The 15028-nt window shown below is 37.0% G+C and overlaps 3 protein-coding genes across 4 annotated transcripts; 1 reads left to right on the top strand and 2 right to left on the bottom strand.

Annotated features, from left to right (window-relative positions):
- The first annotated feature begins 865 nt into the window (after positions 1-865).
- LOC145579356 (early nodulin-like protein 8) lies at positions 866-2029 on the top strand. The gene is made up of 2 exons (XM_081636597.1): positions 866-1196; positions 1437-2029. Exons 1-2 carry the CDS (start codon positions 1004-1006, stop codon positions 1799-1801), a joined length of 558 nt encoding a protein of 185 aa, XP_081492723.1. The 5' UTR covers positions 866-1003; the 3' UTR covers positions 1802-2029.
- A 774-nt stretch (positions 2030-2803) lies between these two features.
- Positions 2804-9125, bottom strand: LOC145592778 (putative N(6)-adenosine-methyltransferase MT-A70-like). Its single transcript, XM_081649292.1, has 7 exons — positions 7943-9125; positions 6691-6789; positions 5685-5768; positions 5052-5407; positions 4054-4270; positions 3890-3969; positions 2804-3334 (listed from the first exon to the last, which is right to left on the bottom strand). The coding sequence occupies exons 1-7, from the start codon at positions 9053-9055 to the stop codon at positions 3046-3048; spliced, it is 2238 nt and encodes a 745-aa protein (XP_081505418.1). The 5' UTR covers positions 9056-9125; the 3' UTR covers positions 2804-3045.
- A 400-nt stretch (positions 9126-9525) lies between these two features.
- LOC145579341 (oligopeptide transporter 7-like) lies at positions 9526-14457 on the bottom strand. 2 transcript variants are annotated; one of them, XM_081636581.1, is made up of 7 exons: positions 14159-14455; positions 13554-14071; positions 13217-13314; positions 11490-12059; positions 10980-11235; positions 10440-10622; positions 9526-10286 (listed from the first exon to the last, which is right to left on the bottom strand). In XM_081636581.1, exons 1-7 carry the CDS (start codon positions 14187-14189, stop codon positions 9672-9674), a joined length of 2271 nt encoding a protein of 756 aa, XP_081492707.1. In that variant the 5' UTR covers positions 14190-14455; the 3' UTR covers positions 9526-9671. The 2 variants fall into 2 exon arrangements, with proteins under 2 accessions (XP_081492707.1, XP_081492711.1); XM_081636585.1 differs by lacking the exon at positions 10440-10622 and having other exon boundaries at positions 14159-14457.
- Positions 14458-15028: the final 571 nt, after the last annotated feature.

Genomic DNA, 15028 nt, shown 5'->3' with positions numbered 1-15028 from the left:
TTCTTTTTAGACGTTATGTATGACATCTAACATTCAGCTCGCGCTTAAACTCTAGTGTATTTAGGCTAGAAGGATACACGGGCATTCCTGTAATGGACCACTTAGCTCCAATGCCAGTTGCAATGAGGTTGCCTTGGTGAAATGGTGCAGTATAAAAATCTAGTGTTGTGCCATACTACCATATATTCTAGTTAAACTTGACTCAATTGTTAAAACTTTCCTACTTGACTACTTGAGCATCCCTTGTTTGATGAATCACTTCCCATGTTAGTTTGTTGTATTCAAAGGATGCTAACCCAACTGGCACATGTGCAACTATCTAGCTTATTATTGATTAATTTCAATTCTTAGCCTTTTCAATTCAAGAAAGTCTTTTTCTATCCTAGCACTCCCTAATGTCTTTCACTAGATCTAGTCTTGTGAAGTTTTTTTGTAAAAAGTCAAAGCTGAGTAAGGATTACTAATTTACTATCACTCCATTAGCAGACTTCCCTAATGCATACTAGGTCAATAAGGAGCCGAGTTTGAGCTTGACGAATTTAAAATATTTAGGCATGGCTTTTAACTTAGCTCGACTTTGATTCCTTTCACACTGTCTTAAACTAACCTTTTGCCGAATTAGATAATATTTTTAAGTTTAGAGTCAGCTCAACATTGAGTCAAACTCAACTCTAACCAAGTTGAGCTCGAGTTGGTCACGATCATACTAGACTTCTTGTTACATATTCAATGGATCCATGCCAACATTATTGAAGTATAGTAACAATAGTAATCATTATTAATCCAATAGAAGATGAAGGGTATTTATGTCAAACAGCTCACGAGTAGTGTCTTCTTTTGAGAAACCAATCTGGCCAATCGCTGGCCTTTCTGCCTCCTAAATCCCTTAATATAAAAATGCAAGTGTTATAAACACGAGAGGATCGAGTGAAAGAATATTAAGCAACTGTCCTTTATTTTTGTACAAACTAGAGAGTTTGAAACTTGATAGGAGAAAGAACAAATGTTGAGTGTTATGAGTCCAAAGTGCTTATTCTTCTACACTTTGCAGCTTCTAATTTTATTGCAAGCCAAAGTGTTCTGTTTTCAGCACAAAGTTGGAGACTTGAGCGCTTGGAACATCCCTACTGCTGCTAATCCAGATGTCTACATCAAATGGTCCAATAAAACCAGTTTCAGAGTCGGCGATTCTCTTAGTAAGTCCCTATACTACTCCCTCCGCCTCTAAATATTATTTCGTACTTTTGATTTATTTATTGTGAGACGATCACTATTAATGCTAAATGGAACATTTTTATGTGGTACTATTAACTTGTTCCAAAAATGATCTCATTGTATCTTGTGACTTATGTCAATCTATGATGGTCCAGTAATCGAAGAGAATCCTCGCAATGCTAATGTGACTAATAATAACAATATAATGTTGTGAAATGCAGTGTTTTTGTACCCACCAAGCCAAGATTCAGTAATACAAGTAACACCACAATCATACAAAACATGCAATATAAAAGATCCAATCTTGTTCATGAATGATGGAAACTCATTGTTCAACATAACACAACCTGGAGATTTCTACTTCACAAGTGGAGAATCAGGACATTGCCAAAAAGGCCAGAAACTTCACATCTTTCTTGATGGAAAAGGCGCTATCGCTTATGCACCATCAGAGGCAGAAACTGCAGCTGATGGACCTTCTTACCAACAAAATTTTGGGTCTATTCCAACTGCAGCTGCTTCTTCTATCAGATTTTCTACAGTTTTTGGTTCTTTGATTGTTTTTGCAATCTGGGTTCTTGTTTAATTCATGTAATCAAATACAATGAGGCATATTCTTCAATTTTTTGTCGGTCGATTTTTTTTTAATTATATATTATTGGACTTAGGGTCCTACTTTTGATTTGTATTGATTCTTTTAATAAAATTGTTATAGTGCATAATCATGCTTTGTATGTGAGTTTGTCGGTGTAATGTCTGGTTTAGATGTATGTGTAAATACTAATGGCTAGTTTTCAAACTCGATAAAAATTAAAACTTAGTGTCTGTTCTCTTCAGATTTTTTTCAGTTCAGTTCAGTCCAGTCAATTAGAACAGACACTTAGGGCAAAAATTTGAGAATGCAGAAAACATAAAGACTGTATTTTATTTTATGATGTGTGTATGTATGACAGTATGAGACATTCTGATTTCCAAATACAGGTGTATTAGATGAGTATGTGAAAGTCATTTGATTCATTAAGCTTACAAAGGACATAATTTTAAACTTGATTATGGATTATAAAGATGAAAAAAAAAGAAAGTCATTCCATACATAACAATAAAATAGTAACTAAACATGATGTACAGAAAAATTTTGACCACTTTGTAGGTTATATTTAATGATGGTAAGGATCTTATACAAATTCTTCAATGCTCCTCAACTTTGAATCACCAGACTAAATCTCATTTATGAGTTTTTAGCCAAGTAACTACAAGTAATTCATAATTGAAGCGAGTTTACAAATTAATTTGAATTTGATCTCATTTGATTATATTAAATGAGCTTAACATGACCATGGTTATACTCGAAAATATGCCAGCAAGGCAGCAAGTGTTAGTTATAGGTTGTACCAAAAAAAATTTAACCTTATAAATACAGGTTATACACTATCAGCTTTTACTCCAATATCTCAATAATCAGTACTTTGGAACATCCTTAATTCATTATAACTGATCTACTGAAAAACCATCCTTGGTCAAGGATAATGTGTGTATCGCCTCAGCTGCTCAACATAATAACTCAAAACCGAGTAAAGTACAAGAGATAGGTAACCACTTGGGCAAGGATCCTAAATAGATATAAAATTATCAATTTTCTGTATTTCGAAGCATCATCATGTTTCTCCTAATCTTAGTGTCAGTAGCTGTTTAGAGCCGAAGGAGCTCTTTCTGGTATTACTCACACAACCATCTCCTGTCTAAATTCTACCAAATTCTACTCCGTACCTAAAAACTCAATAGGATATAGGATGCTTTCACAGAATACAAACTACTGAAAATTGAGAGAGACTAATCAGCTTTTACCATCTCAACATCTTGATTGACCAGAGGCTTTTCTTCTGAAACATAATTTATTTCTGTAGCTGCAGCCTGAGTAAACGACTGTGGTGCGGGTGTAGTTTCAGCCCCTGAAAAGGGTGTTCTTGGTTGGGTACCACTAGGGTCTACATCCAAAGTGGAAATCCTTGGAGGTGATAGTGGTTCGATCTCAACATCTGGATATGCAGCTTTAAACCTAGCTCTTAGTCCTTCATCTACCAAGCGATTTCCACTGAGCTGATTTCCAAGTGACAACCACCTATATTCAAAATTGAAACTATTTGTCAACCAAAGATAGCAGGCAATAATGCTGTAAGCTGAAAAGTGTTAAAACCACCAAGCCAGCAATTCATTGACTGAGATCAGGCAGCTGAATGTTCATATGGAATCATGTTCTACACTGTTTTCGGGATTGAGGTCCTATGATCAGAGGGGATACATGGAATTGGATCATGTCACCGAATCTAGTCTTCATAGACTGTACAAATTCACTAAATATGAAAATGCTGATCTAGAACATCACTAATAATTTTTTTTTCTTTTTTTTTTGGAATATTGAGAATACTAACATGACAAATGTACAGATTGAATTGTTTTTCCTTCTATTATTGAAATCGAAAAGACCTCATAATTATCTACCAAACTAAGCCTATTCCCCAGTACTCCAATAGATATGTGATCCATAGATGTGCTTCAAGAAAACTCTGTTGACTGCTGATCAACAGACCATTGCATATAAACACCACAAATTCACAATAAACAAGATGCACTTTTCATCACATATAACTAAAGCTCAGTAGACTAAGAAGTTTACCCAGCATGAGTATTATGCATCCGAGCAAAGAGTTCCAGTTTTCTTGTCCTTGGACTTATCCTCTCAAGCAATGGATACATCTGCATATATATCACATATTAAAACATGGAAGCACAAAAATAATATGAATCTGACAAGTTGGTCACAATTCACATCAAAATCACCTCATCTGGTTTACGACTAGTCTCCCGAACCTCCGCTACAAGTACATCAGTGTCAATGTTCCTATTGACCTCGGGATTTCCTTTTATTCCAACGAGGCAATGTTCTTTGCTGTGATTAAGCCAATGACCTGTCCGGCCCGTTCTAATAATTCTCTGAAGTTGATTAGTCTTCACCCAAATTATCTCTTCAACACGTCTATAGCCCCACAGGTCCAAACTGCAAGAAGATTTAAAGGATCAGCTGTTTGCAGTGAGCAGTGCAAGATAACATGTAAATATCAAGAGTCTTTGGACAAAGATTCCAATAATTAGACTGATTTAAGGATTAATACAAACAAAAAATAATATCCCTGGTGCTCTCATAGATCCTTTTATACTGCATTACAATCAAGATTTCAACTATAACTCCACCCATATGGAAAGACTTGCTCTTCCAAGGCTCTATTTAACAAAACTAGATGGAAAGCTGGAAGCTGAAAATGTATCCAAACTTTTGCTAAATGAAAACTGTTGCACTAGCTGAAAAGAGTGTTACTCTTTTCATTTTTTTTTTTTTTTTCAAATGCATAAATTTTCTCCCAGCCTTAACTCTGCTACACTGATAACAGGGAGGTTGTTATTGATTGACCTATAGTCCCATGGGGTGCAATTGTCTATTACTCCACAATGAATAAGAAGTCTACACATATATATTATCCACTCACAGTATCTTATTTGTTTAAACTAATTCAAGTGCATACATGACACAGCTACAACTCAGAAAAGAAAAGCGGTCAAATGGATGATGTTGGCCATCATTGTTTCCATCCTAGCCAACAAAAGACAAAATCCACAGAACTAATCCAATCGCATTATAAGTAACAAAATATCCTCTAGCATAAACTAAACCTTCTGATATGAATAGAAAAGCTGAAGTCCAAATCAAATAATACGAGCAAGTTGACCACATGAAGCAACCTCAATCCATCAATATAGTGGGGAAAAAAACAGGTACATACCATTCACGACCAAGTTCCATTGCACGTCCGGTGACCCATAAGAATATCAAACCATCAGTCTGCAGTGCAGGAACATTAAGAGTACGCATTTCATCATCAGCCATTGTCCCGTATGGCAACTCCATATGAATATCCCATGGGGGATCAGCCATGATAACTCCAAATTGTCCCAAAATGTCCATTCTAAAATTCCGGATATCACAATTGATCCACTGTGGTTCACCAAGTTCTACTGCTGAACAATAATGTGCTCGCTGAGCCTTTAATGGCTTGGATGGAGGAAGAGCTGCAGTTCCCATCATCATTGGTGACACATCTGGAGTTGGGTCGAGCTCATAGTGAACATATTTGCACGTCTGGAACAAAAACCAGGTACAGTTAACATGAGCTCTAAACCTATGTTACTTGGACTCGGATGAAGTGTCAAATTAGACACGGGTGTCCAAGCATCGGACTCGCCCATTTTCTTGAAAAAGTTGTGGTTTTAGTTAAAAATGAAGTGTCCAAGTGTCGGGGTCCGACACGAGTCGTGTCGACACGGACACGTGAGGTAAATAAAAGAGTCCGAGTAACATAGCTCTAAACTATAAAAACTTGGAAGGTCAGGGAGATTCGAGGAGTGAAGAGATTTACCTTCATGTGTCGGCATGTATCAAGGAAAGAGCAATCTCCCAAATTGATATCTGTGTGTGGAGCAATTATTCGCCTAAAATGAACCTGAGAAACACTCAAATAAGATAGAGGGTTACAAACTGTTGATGTACAGGTTAATAACATATCACACGGCAAACAAAAGTCACAAATCCGTCAAAGATAACATACAACCACAATACATGAGGATAGTATTTTTTATTATTTATGTGCAGATAGGAAATCAATATATTCTTGAGGAACATTAAATAAAACTATAATGTGTCACTAGCATTGTTCTACTTTCACTAATCCTTTTACACCTCTTATAATAAAATTTGTGTATGGTTTTTTTAGAAACAACCACACAGCAGTTAGGGTGCACTCTTTTTGTTTTAAACCTCCTCAATTATCTCAGCTAAGAACATCAGAACTGAATTCATTAGCCTCAACCGAACTTATTTAAACTGATCTATCTTGTATCCAGCTGTAAAAGGAACTCATTAACCTGAACTGAATTACTCAAAACAATAAATTCTATTAAGAAATCACCAGACCTGAAGCTCAACATTTTTAAAATGAAAAACAAAGCGATAAGGTGCATTAATTTAGACCACAGCTATAATGTTCCAACCTACGCCTATGTGTGAATATGCATGTGTGTCATAGTTCTTTGGGAGTTGGCCTAGCCTCAAGGAGAGATGTTATTAACAACTGCAACATGTGTTGCGTTACGCAACTAGAAGGGGTTCAGTACTTCATTGGGCATTGATTTAGTTGGCCAAGCCTCAAGCAGCAACATGTGTTGAGTTACACAATAGGAGGAGAAGGGAGGGAGGGGGTTGTTCAACCTTGGGATAGCTAGCAATAGATTCATAAGAAACATAAACACTAGCTTGGGTCGGCTATACATCTCAAGGGGCTTGTGACACAAACTATACAGAAGCAGTGCAGCACAGGCTGCACAGCAATCAAATAAATTGGACACAAAGCATGAAACTACATGTACCTTTTCACATGCAATGTATGATCCAGATTTTTGTCGACAGTCCTCTTTTGTCAAAGATGCACAGTACTCCTTAAGTTGAGGCCCACCTTTAGTCTTAAACTGAAACAAGACATCAATAACCACAGATTTATGAGTTAACCAACAAGAAAACTTTGTAGTTAGAAGTCAGGAGTATTGACAAAGGAAAAACAATCCGGAAAAAAAAAATTGCACAGAAGTCACACTAATAGGTCTGGTATCAGATTCCTAGTGCAGCACAGTAAGGCATGACATACAAGCATTACAATATGCTTTTTAAAAAAGGGGGTTTTCACCTAAGAGACATAGGAAAAAAAAAAAGAAAGTAGTAAAATAGATAGCAATGTTTAGCCAAACCTTACAATAAAGGAAAGTTCAGTTAGGTAATAAATTACAAGAAAATTGTCAAGCCAATGTTCATGGCAATGGTCTTCATATCCCAAAAAAGTGTTTTACTTCATAGAATTCCATTGCCACCAACTTATAATCTCATAGTGAAACAATATGTTACAGAAATTTACAATTGTTATGGTGTATTGAGCATCATAGCACTACACTAGATGTTTCTGTGTCTACATTGCAATACCTGAATAATACATCATAAAGGCCAGTGGTGCATGACAATACCATCCATGCTTACAAGCTACTACACTATTAGGGCCTGTTTCTGATTGATTGAACTGAGCTGAACTGAACTTAACATATTAGAGCTGAATTGAACTGAATTTTTTATAAGAGAAGGAAATTAGGAGCTGAACTGAACTGAACTTATTAGAGCTGGACTGAACTGAACTTATCTTATTAGAGGTGAACTAAACTGAAAATAATTGTATCAGAACAGGCTCTTAATCAAGTGATATGCAATATTGTGCATACTGCGGGCAAAGGACCCAAATTGTCCAACATTTAAGCGCTAAATTGTTGGATGAATGCCCAGGGTGGCTGCATAGGCAATAGGGGTATGAGATTTCACCACTCACATATGTAATCAATTAGCAATTCTAACAATTCAGATCATATAGTTTAGAATTTCACATCTTGATACATTCTATACTTTTCAAGTGCATTTGCAACTTCGAGTGTACAATAAACTCACTTTCATCATCCCTATAGTATAGGCTTCAAAATGATGTGATGAAATGATCCATAATCAAGCATGTAAGCAATAAGAACAATCTAAACCATAAATGCAAAAGTAAGATAAACACACAGAACAAGTAAATATCAAATATACCTTGGCAGCAACTGCGGTTTCTTTAGCAGTAGGGCGGTGAATGAGGTCCAAGAGCTCCTCTCCAGTCTTAGACTTCTGCATTTCCTTAAAAGACTTCTTATTCAATAATGCTTCAAGATCCTTCATTACTTCCTCCTCCGAAACCTGCTTGACAGGCACACCAGAATTACCACCACCCATCGCCGCATTCGGCCCGAAAGGCGGCCTATGCTGGGGCGGCACACCCATACCTCTATGCATCCCCATCATCCCCATCCCCCTAGGACCACCACCACCTCTATGACCCATCATCTGCCCCGGAAACATCGGCGGCATACCCTGCATATGAGGATCACCCGGCCACATTTCCGGCATCCCAGACCTCGGCATTCCCCTAAACATCGCCGCACCCTCCTCGCCGCCATCACCAGGACCATCACTAACCACAACTTTATTGGCTTCAACAATGTCATCACCCTCAGGCAACTCTCTAGCAAGCCTAACACTATCAATATTCATAACCATAACCCCAGATTTCCCACTCACCCCAAATTCATCCAATTCAACACCTCTATTATCCTCCGCCAATGACCTCAACGCCACTTCAACCGCGCAAATCGCACCCGACTCACCGCCAACATCGCGCAACGCCGCCTTCTCAACCGCCGTCACTTTCGGACAATTCTCCAACTTCCGAAGCACCGTCGACGAGTCAATCGCATCCCAAGGCTTCCTCTCCAACAAACACCGCGCAACCATCGACCGAACCACGGACAACGGACTTCCAGAAGCATCATCTTCCCGGCGAGCTGGAGGGTCCGATTTCAAGACCCGTTTAGGCGGCGGTTTGGCCCGATTATCAAGTGGGTGTTTTTTGAGGTGAAGGGGGCGAGGAGTTGTAGGGTTAGGGTTTGGTGGAGGAGAGATAGGGGTGAAAGGGCGGTGATTGAAGGTGGAGATTACTTGAAGAGAGAGATTGAGGGAAGAAACGAGGTCAGGAACTAGGGTTTGGAGTGAAGCAATGAGATCTTGTTGCTCTTTGTGACGAGTTTCGATGCGAGCTTCGAGCTGTTGACGCATCTCTTTAATGGCGGATATGTCGTCGCTGGAAGTGCTCTCTGCTTGCGTTTCCATTGTTGTTTCACTGTAAACTGGATGAGAGGTTTTGCTTCCTTTCTTTAAAGGATGAACAATCGAACATAAACCCACTATTTTTAGTTGTGTTTTGAATTTTATGCGGGAGGGTACACTTTGTGTTTCTAGTTTTCTACCACCGAACACGATATCGTTTAACTAATAAGTGTTTAGATCAGCTAGTAAGAAATTGTTCTAGGTAGACTAAGTTTTAGGTTTGAAATTATGGAACCTCACAATGCTTATTGGAAGAGTTTTTCTTGTAACCGGAGTCTGGTTTAACTCAAATTCAGATTAGTCGGAGTCTAATAGGCTCTAGATTATCGAATATACTTGCATAGAAACACACAACCATATGATTTTCTCACTTAACCCTTGCATTGGTTACATACTCGGGAACAAATTACAATACTATTTCTATAACATCCTACTATAGTTACACCAAATATGAATATGAGATGTCAAAACTCTTTAGTAAAAACAAACTCTTTTATCCACATTTTATTTTAGATGTTGTAAAAAACCAAGTAACTTATCAATATACATCATGAATGTTGCTCCACTAATTAAATTACAAAGAATCAATATTTTGTTACAATTTACATTGTACATGAGACTAGCGGTATACAACAGGACAACCTTGAACCATAACACCTTTCTCAGTTGGACAAGATGCATAAGGGCACCCATCAAGATCATTTCCCCACCAGCTAAGACTCACCTCCTCCAACCCCAAGCAAAGGTACAATGCCACCCCCATGAAAGCTAGACCGGCATCTAGAGCACCCGATAGCAAATAGTTATGGCGCTGCCACCAGTCAGGAGCATACCTAAATGCGACATATCCAGATAGGAAACCTACAAGAATCCATGTAGTGTAATTCACTGCAGTTGCAGGTGGCATCATTCCTGTTGCAGCGATTAGGACCGGCATGTTGATAAGCCTAATCCAGTTTTGGTTAGGGAAGGCCTTAGTAGCCAACCAAACAAAGACTGGAGCAATGGCTCCTCCTAAGAAAAACCAATTAATTGCCTCATAGATGCCTTCATCTCCAAAGATCCTGCGCGGTCCAACCAAACCCCATATGACTGAGGCATCATAGAACACTGTGTCACTAGGGCATGTCCACACGGTATTTGTTGCAGTTTTTTCACAAATATCCGGGATAGTTTCCATTAGCCACCAGGCCGTGCCAAGATAGACAAGGGCAGAGATGAGAGTTCCGACTACCTGTAATAAAAAAGCAAGCACGGATTAGAGTACTTAAATAATCACTAGTTATGACTACCTGAATTAAGAATACAAGTACAGAATACAGTGCTTAATATATAATCACTACCTAGTAGAGATTAAATATTGTTATGACATAGGAAGAAAATTTACCTGTGCCATGAACATTGTTCTAGGAGGAATTTTCATATAATGGCCAAGTTTGAAGTCTTGCAGGAAGGCAATAGCTTGTGTCATACTAATGTAGCCATAAACCTTGAAGCACATATTTGCTACAGGGTATCCAGGGTAGATGTATCCGATAATATACTCCGTGATGATGTTCAAACCAGGACTCTGTACATTGTTAATCATTAAAAATCAAGACTAGAACAACATTATTACTTCTTACATCCAGAACATGCACATCACATTTACAACTTTAGAATGACCCCGAAATATGTAAGTAATGCCTTAATGGGTAGAAGATTGATAACCGTAACACATACAACTATTATAAAGGACAATGAGACAACTAATTCCTAATGGAGTTACTATGTACAATATATCATGCTGTTATGACTCTTAAAAGCAAGCATTTCTAAACTCTAAATAAGTAATTGTTGTGTTTGTGTACTATTTCGGATACATTATATTGGAGAATAGCATAAGGTCGTTATGCATTATTATACATCTTATAATATCAATGTATACCTGATTTGTGATGGCAGTTAAAATTCCAATAGGAAGTGTGAAGATGAAGGCAATGCCGCAAGCAAGCAAGACACCCCACCATGGAAGTTGGAGCTGGTCTTTGTAATACTCACAAGCAAATATGGTAGCTGCAATGTTAACCACCAAGATAACCCAAAACCACCATTCGGGAGCTTCCCTGTATCGTGCCATCAACTTTGTATGTATGTCCCGTTTCTTGTCTTTAAAACTTGCTCTGCTTTGATCCCATATTTCCCTATATTTTGTGTATAAGTGAGCATATATTGTTTCACTTTAGTACTCTCTTCGTCGAAATATGTCACAAACTCACTATATCTCAACCTCTTATAATACACACCTTAATATAATTATGAAACTCTACCATTTGTAGTAGTTGCATACCAATAAAAATCATCATACATCATGACTATCATACATACATGACTATTAACTTTAGAAAAATTAAATGTTTGTAATAATGTAGCAAAAATTTACAAAATATGTACATACCTGCCATGGAAGAGCGCGACATGTACAATAGTAGCACTTAATGCGGCGAAACCAACTCCATAAGTCATAGCAAAGAAGGTGCTAAGGTAAAGAGGACCTTGTTTGGCATAAGCCTCATGGTTGATATGAAAATTGGAGTCTACAATAGCCGAAATATTGTATATTGAACCTGATGCTGTGAAAAGACTATCTGAAAATATAGGGAAAGTTTTTGCTTTGTAAAAGTTAAACCAGTAGCTAATTGGAGTGAGCACATACATTACAAGCACAAATCCAGCTGCCACATTGGCAGTAGCAAACCATGGGCTTGCAAGTGGGCTTCCAAGGTAGGATGAGATAGTAGACCAGTCTAGCCCAAATCCCGTGATTCCGAGCCCATATAGACCGGATCCTAGCTGTTGGGCTAGAATGGATTTGGGCCAAAACCAACATATCCAAGAAAGGGAGGTTAACATTTGGAAGAGGTAGCCTGGGAAGACATAGTATGCAAAGCTGCAAGTGAAGGCTATTAGGAAGAATTGGGTTCGAGTAAGACCGCCTTTGGACCGTACTTCTTTCTCATGTAATGCCCTGTTGCACAACTTTGTGTATATTAGCTGATAAAATACATAAAATGTGAAAGGTTTGCAAATTCAGGTATAATCTCAATATATGTACTTACTAATAAAAATTTGGAAATTTTATACCCCTGTGAATTTGGATCGTATTGTTTTCAACATGCTCATATTGTTAAAGTGTCAATCAGTTAATTTAGTTAACATTCATATGAAAAATTATCTAACTTATTTAACTTTGATCATGTTAAAGCAACAATATAATCTTTCCTCAAAAAAAAAAAAAAAAAAAAAAAAAAAAATGGTGGTAATGTAAAACTAGCACTCTAACAAGATTAGACATCACTTTGTTGTGAAGTAGTTAAAGTGGCTTAACCTGCATGATTGTCAGAATTTTTTAACTCGCAAGGGCCCATACACGTGATTCTCAAAGACATGCACTGGCCAAACTTGTTTGGGCCAAATATGGACTATACACGTCTACACTACATAAGTTAGACTACTTTGTACGGAGTACTTCAAAAAAAAATTACCAGTATTATTAAATATACTACCTCCGTCAATTGTTATTTGTAAGTTTGAGGTATTATTTGTGAGATATAAAATATTTCTATATTACAAATAATAATTAACAAAGATAGTAATCACGTGAAATAGTATTAGTCTTATAGTTCTTGTACAATTTACAAGATTAACATACTCCGTATTAAGCTACCCTTAACTCCAGTACTTTGTACTAACCCTGATTAATAATATATGTAATATTATACTTTTAACGTTAATTATTTATTAACTTTGACCACTTTTTTTTTTTAGGATCTGTTCTCGTTGACTGAACTCAGCCGACCTGAACTGAACTAAGCCGAGCTGAGCTGAACTGAAATGAATATTTTACAAGAGAAGGAAATTAGGAGCTGAACTGAACTGAACTGAGCTGAGCTAAACTGAACAGAACTGAGCTAAACTGAACAAAACAGAATTGAATTTCAACGTATGAGAACAGACCCTTATTACTTTGTGTATCATATTTTCAATAGAATATAAACGGTGACACCGGCAATAATGGCAAAATACTTGAAACATTTATACATATACAGTATATGTCAAAATCCATGACTAATTATAGCGTGTAACATTTTAAATTCAAAGCAAGTAGTTGGGCAAATAATTTACCTGAATAGGGAAACTTGGACAAGATTGGCAGGCCACCACATTTCAGCCGGCTCAACCAAGTAACGCCGGAAAATTCCAGCCCATCCAAATCCCAACACCTACCAATCCATCAAAATGATAAGTATATCAAAAAAACCACAACCTTACTAATTAATCATTCATACTATCAATTAATTTCTTCATTATTTAATAATAAGTTACGTATTACTCCGTATAATGCTATATATACAGCAAGCAAGTTGAATAATTAATTATCAAAATCATGTTGCAATTAATAAGAAATAGTTAAGTGTCACTTTAATGTATCTAGTACAGATTCCAGGCTAAATGTATTTACCTGAGTGGTAAGAATAACAATCAAGGAAACAAAAAACGTAATTTGTTTCTTGTAAAATATCTTAACAACCGTAACAACATGAATGGCATAAACACTTCCAGCACCAGCATTAGCAAAGATTGTTATAAGCACATGTTCCTTGACATTAAAAGGGCCCGGATTTAACGAGAACTCCCACCGCGTCCCTCGCAGCATCGGGCGGCTAGGCAACCTAGCCGCCATCCACTGACCGAGAGGGACGACGGCTATTTGAGCCGAGATGGCGGTTATACTTAGAGGCTCCTTACGGTACCAGAAAAACTGGTTCAAAAACGAGAGTACAACACAAGACAACGTCCCTAAGGCCCACATTCTAAAGGTTAACACCGGAAGGTCCGGATCGTCTGTTGTTGGGACCGTCATCGCCACCTGTTCCACCGGAGAATTCTCTTCCTTTGATGGTAGTAATGGATCATGTACTCGACTTTGACTTTCTTCTCCATTATCATCTTCTTGTATCTTATCTTCTTCTGATGAAACTACAAATGGAAAAAACAAAGTCAAATATTAGGATCGGATAAATAAACCAACAAGTATAAAGACGAGAAAAAGATGGTGATTATTACTTAAGGGGGTGTGAATATTTGGATCTTCCATATGTGTGGCAAGCTAACTTAATTGGTAGCTTGCAGTTTTTTTCTTTATTTGTTTGCTTGGTTGTTGAATGTTGATAGAGTAGAGATGTGGTAGAGATATTATTATTGGAGTAGTTTTGGATATCTTATTATTTTTTGTAATCAGAGAAATGCCAAAATTGATGCCATTACTGTTATTATTGAAACTTGAAAGAGCAGGAGAATAATTATTGCTAGTAATTTGACATAAATGATGGAAAGAGGTTAGATGAGGGTTGTTCTTCAGGGTGCATGTTGTACCACGTGACATTAAAAGATTGACAACTTTCATTTTTAACTACTGTAGATCTTTCAGGGGTTTGTTTCATTTGGTAAAAATTACTCGTATAAAGTGTGAAAATTATTTTTGATTTTATGGTAAAATATATAGTAGTTTAATCTGATTGTATATTTAGGGTCTATTTTAATTAACTGGACTGAATATTTTATAAGAGAATGAAATTAAAAACCGAACTAAACCAAACTTATTGGAGCTGAACTGAACTGAACTGAAGATAATCTGAAGAGATCATGCCCTTAAACTTCGCATCCTTTTGTTTTACAATTTATTGGGAGTTTTTATTTCCTGTGCATGATACTGGTATATTTTTGTGTTGGTTAATTGGGGTCATTGTCTCAAGGCTTTTTTGTTACTCTTGATATGATGATATCATTCAAATTGTATTATTCTCATATATATGTGTTTTTTTTTTTTCATTTTAATTCAGCCACATGTGATAATCTTGAGGCTACAATGTAAATTTCACCTTACATTGATTTAATCTACTTTGGCCCAGATCTAATATTAAGGTCAATAAAGAT

The sequence above is a fragment of the Chenopodium album genome, chromosome 2 (genome assembly GCF_948465745.1).
Source record: "Chenopodium album chromosome 2, dcCheAlbu1.1, whole genome shotgun sequence".
NCBI classification, from domain to species: Eukaryota; Viridiplantae; Streptophyta; class Magnoliopsida; order Caryophyllales; family Amaranthaceae; genus Chenopodium; species Chenopodium album.
This window is presented reverse-complemented; position numbering and strand designations above follow the sequence as displayed.

Coding starts and splice junctions, on each gene's coding strand:
- LOC145579356 (XM_081636597.1), top strand. CDS start 1,004: ATGTTGAGTGTTATGAGTCCAAAGTGCTTATTCTTCTACACTTTGCAG. Junction 1,197..1,436: donor CAGAGTCGGCGATTCTCTTA/GTAAGTCCCTAT, acceptor TGTGAAATGCAG/TGTTTTTGTACCCACCAAGC.
- LOC145592778 (XM_081649292.1), bottom strand. CDS start 9,055: ATGGAAACGCAAGCAGAGAGCACTTCCAGCGACGACATATCCGCCATT. Junction 6,790..7,942: donor AAACCGCAGTTGCTGCCAAG/GTATATTTGATA, acceptor GTCTTGTTTCAG/TTTAAGACTAAAGGTGGGCC. Junction 4,271..5,051: donor ATGGAACTTGGTCGTGAATG/GTATGTACCTGT, acceptor ATCTTCTTGCAG/TTTGGACCTGTGGGGCTATA.
- LOC145579341 (XM_081636581.1), bottom strand. CDS start 14,189: ATGGAAGATCCAAATATTCACACCCCCTTAA. Junction 12,060..13,216: donor GTCCAAGTTTCCCTATTCAG/GTAAATTATTTG, acceptor GTTGTGCAACAG/GGCATTACATGAGAAAGAAG. Junction 10,623..10,979: donor TAACTGCCATCACAAATCAG/GTATACATTGAT, acceptor AACAATGTACAG/AGTCCTGGTTTGAACATCAT.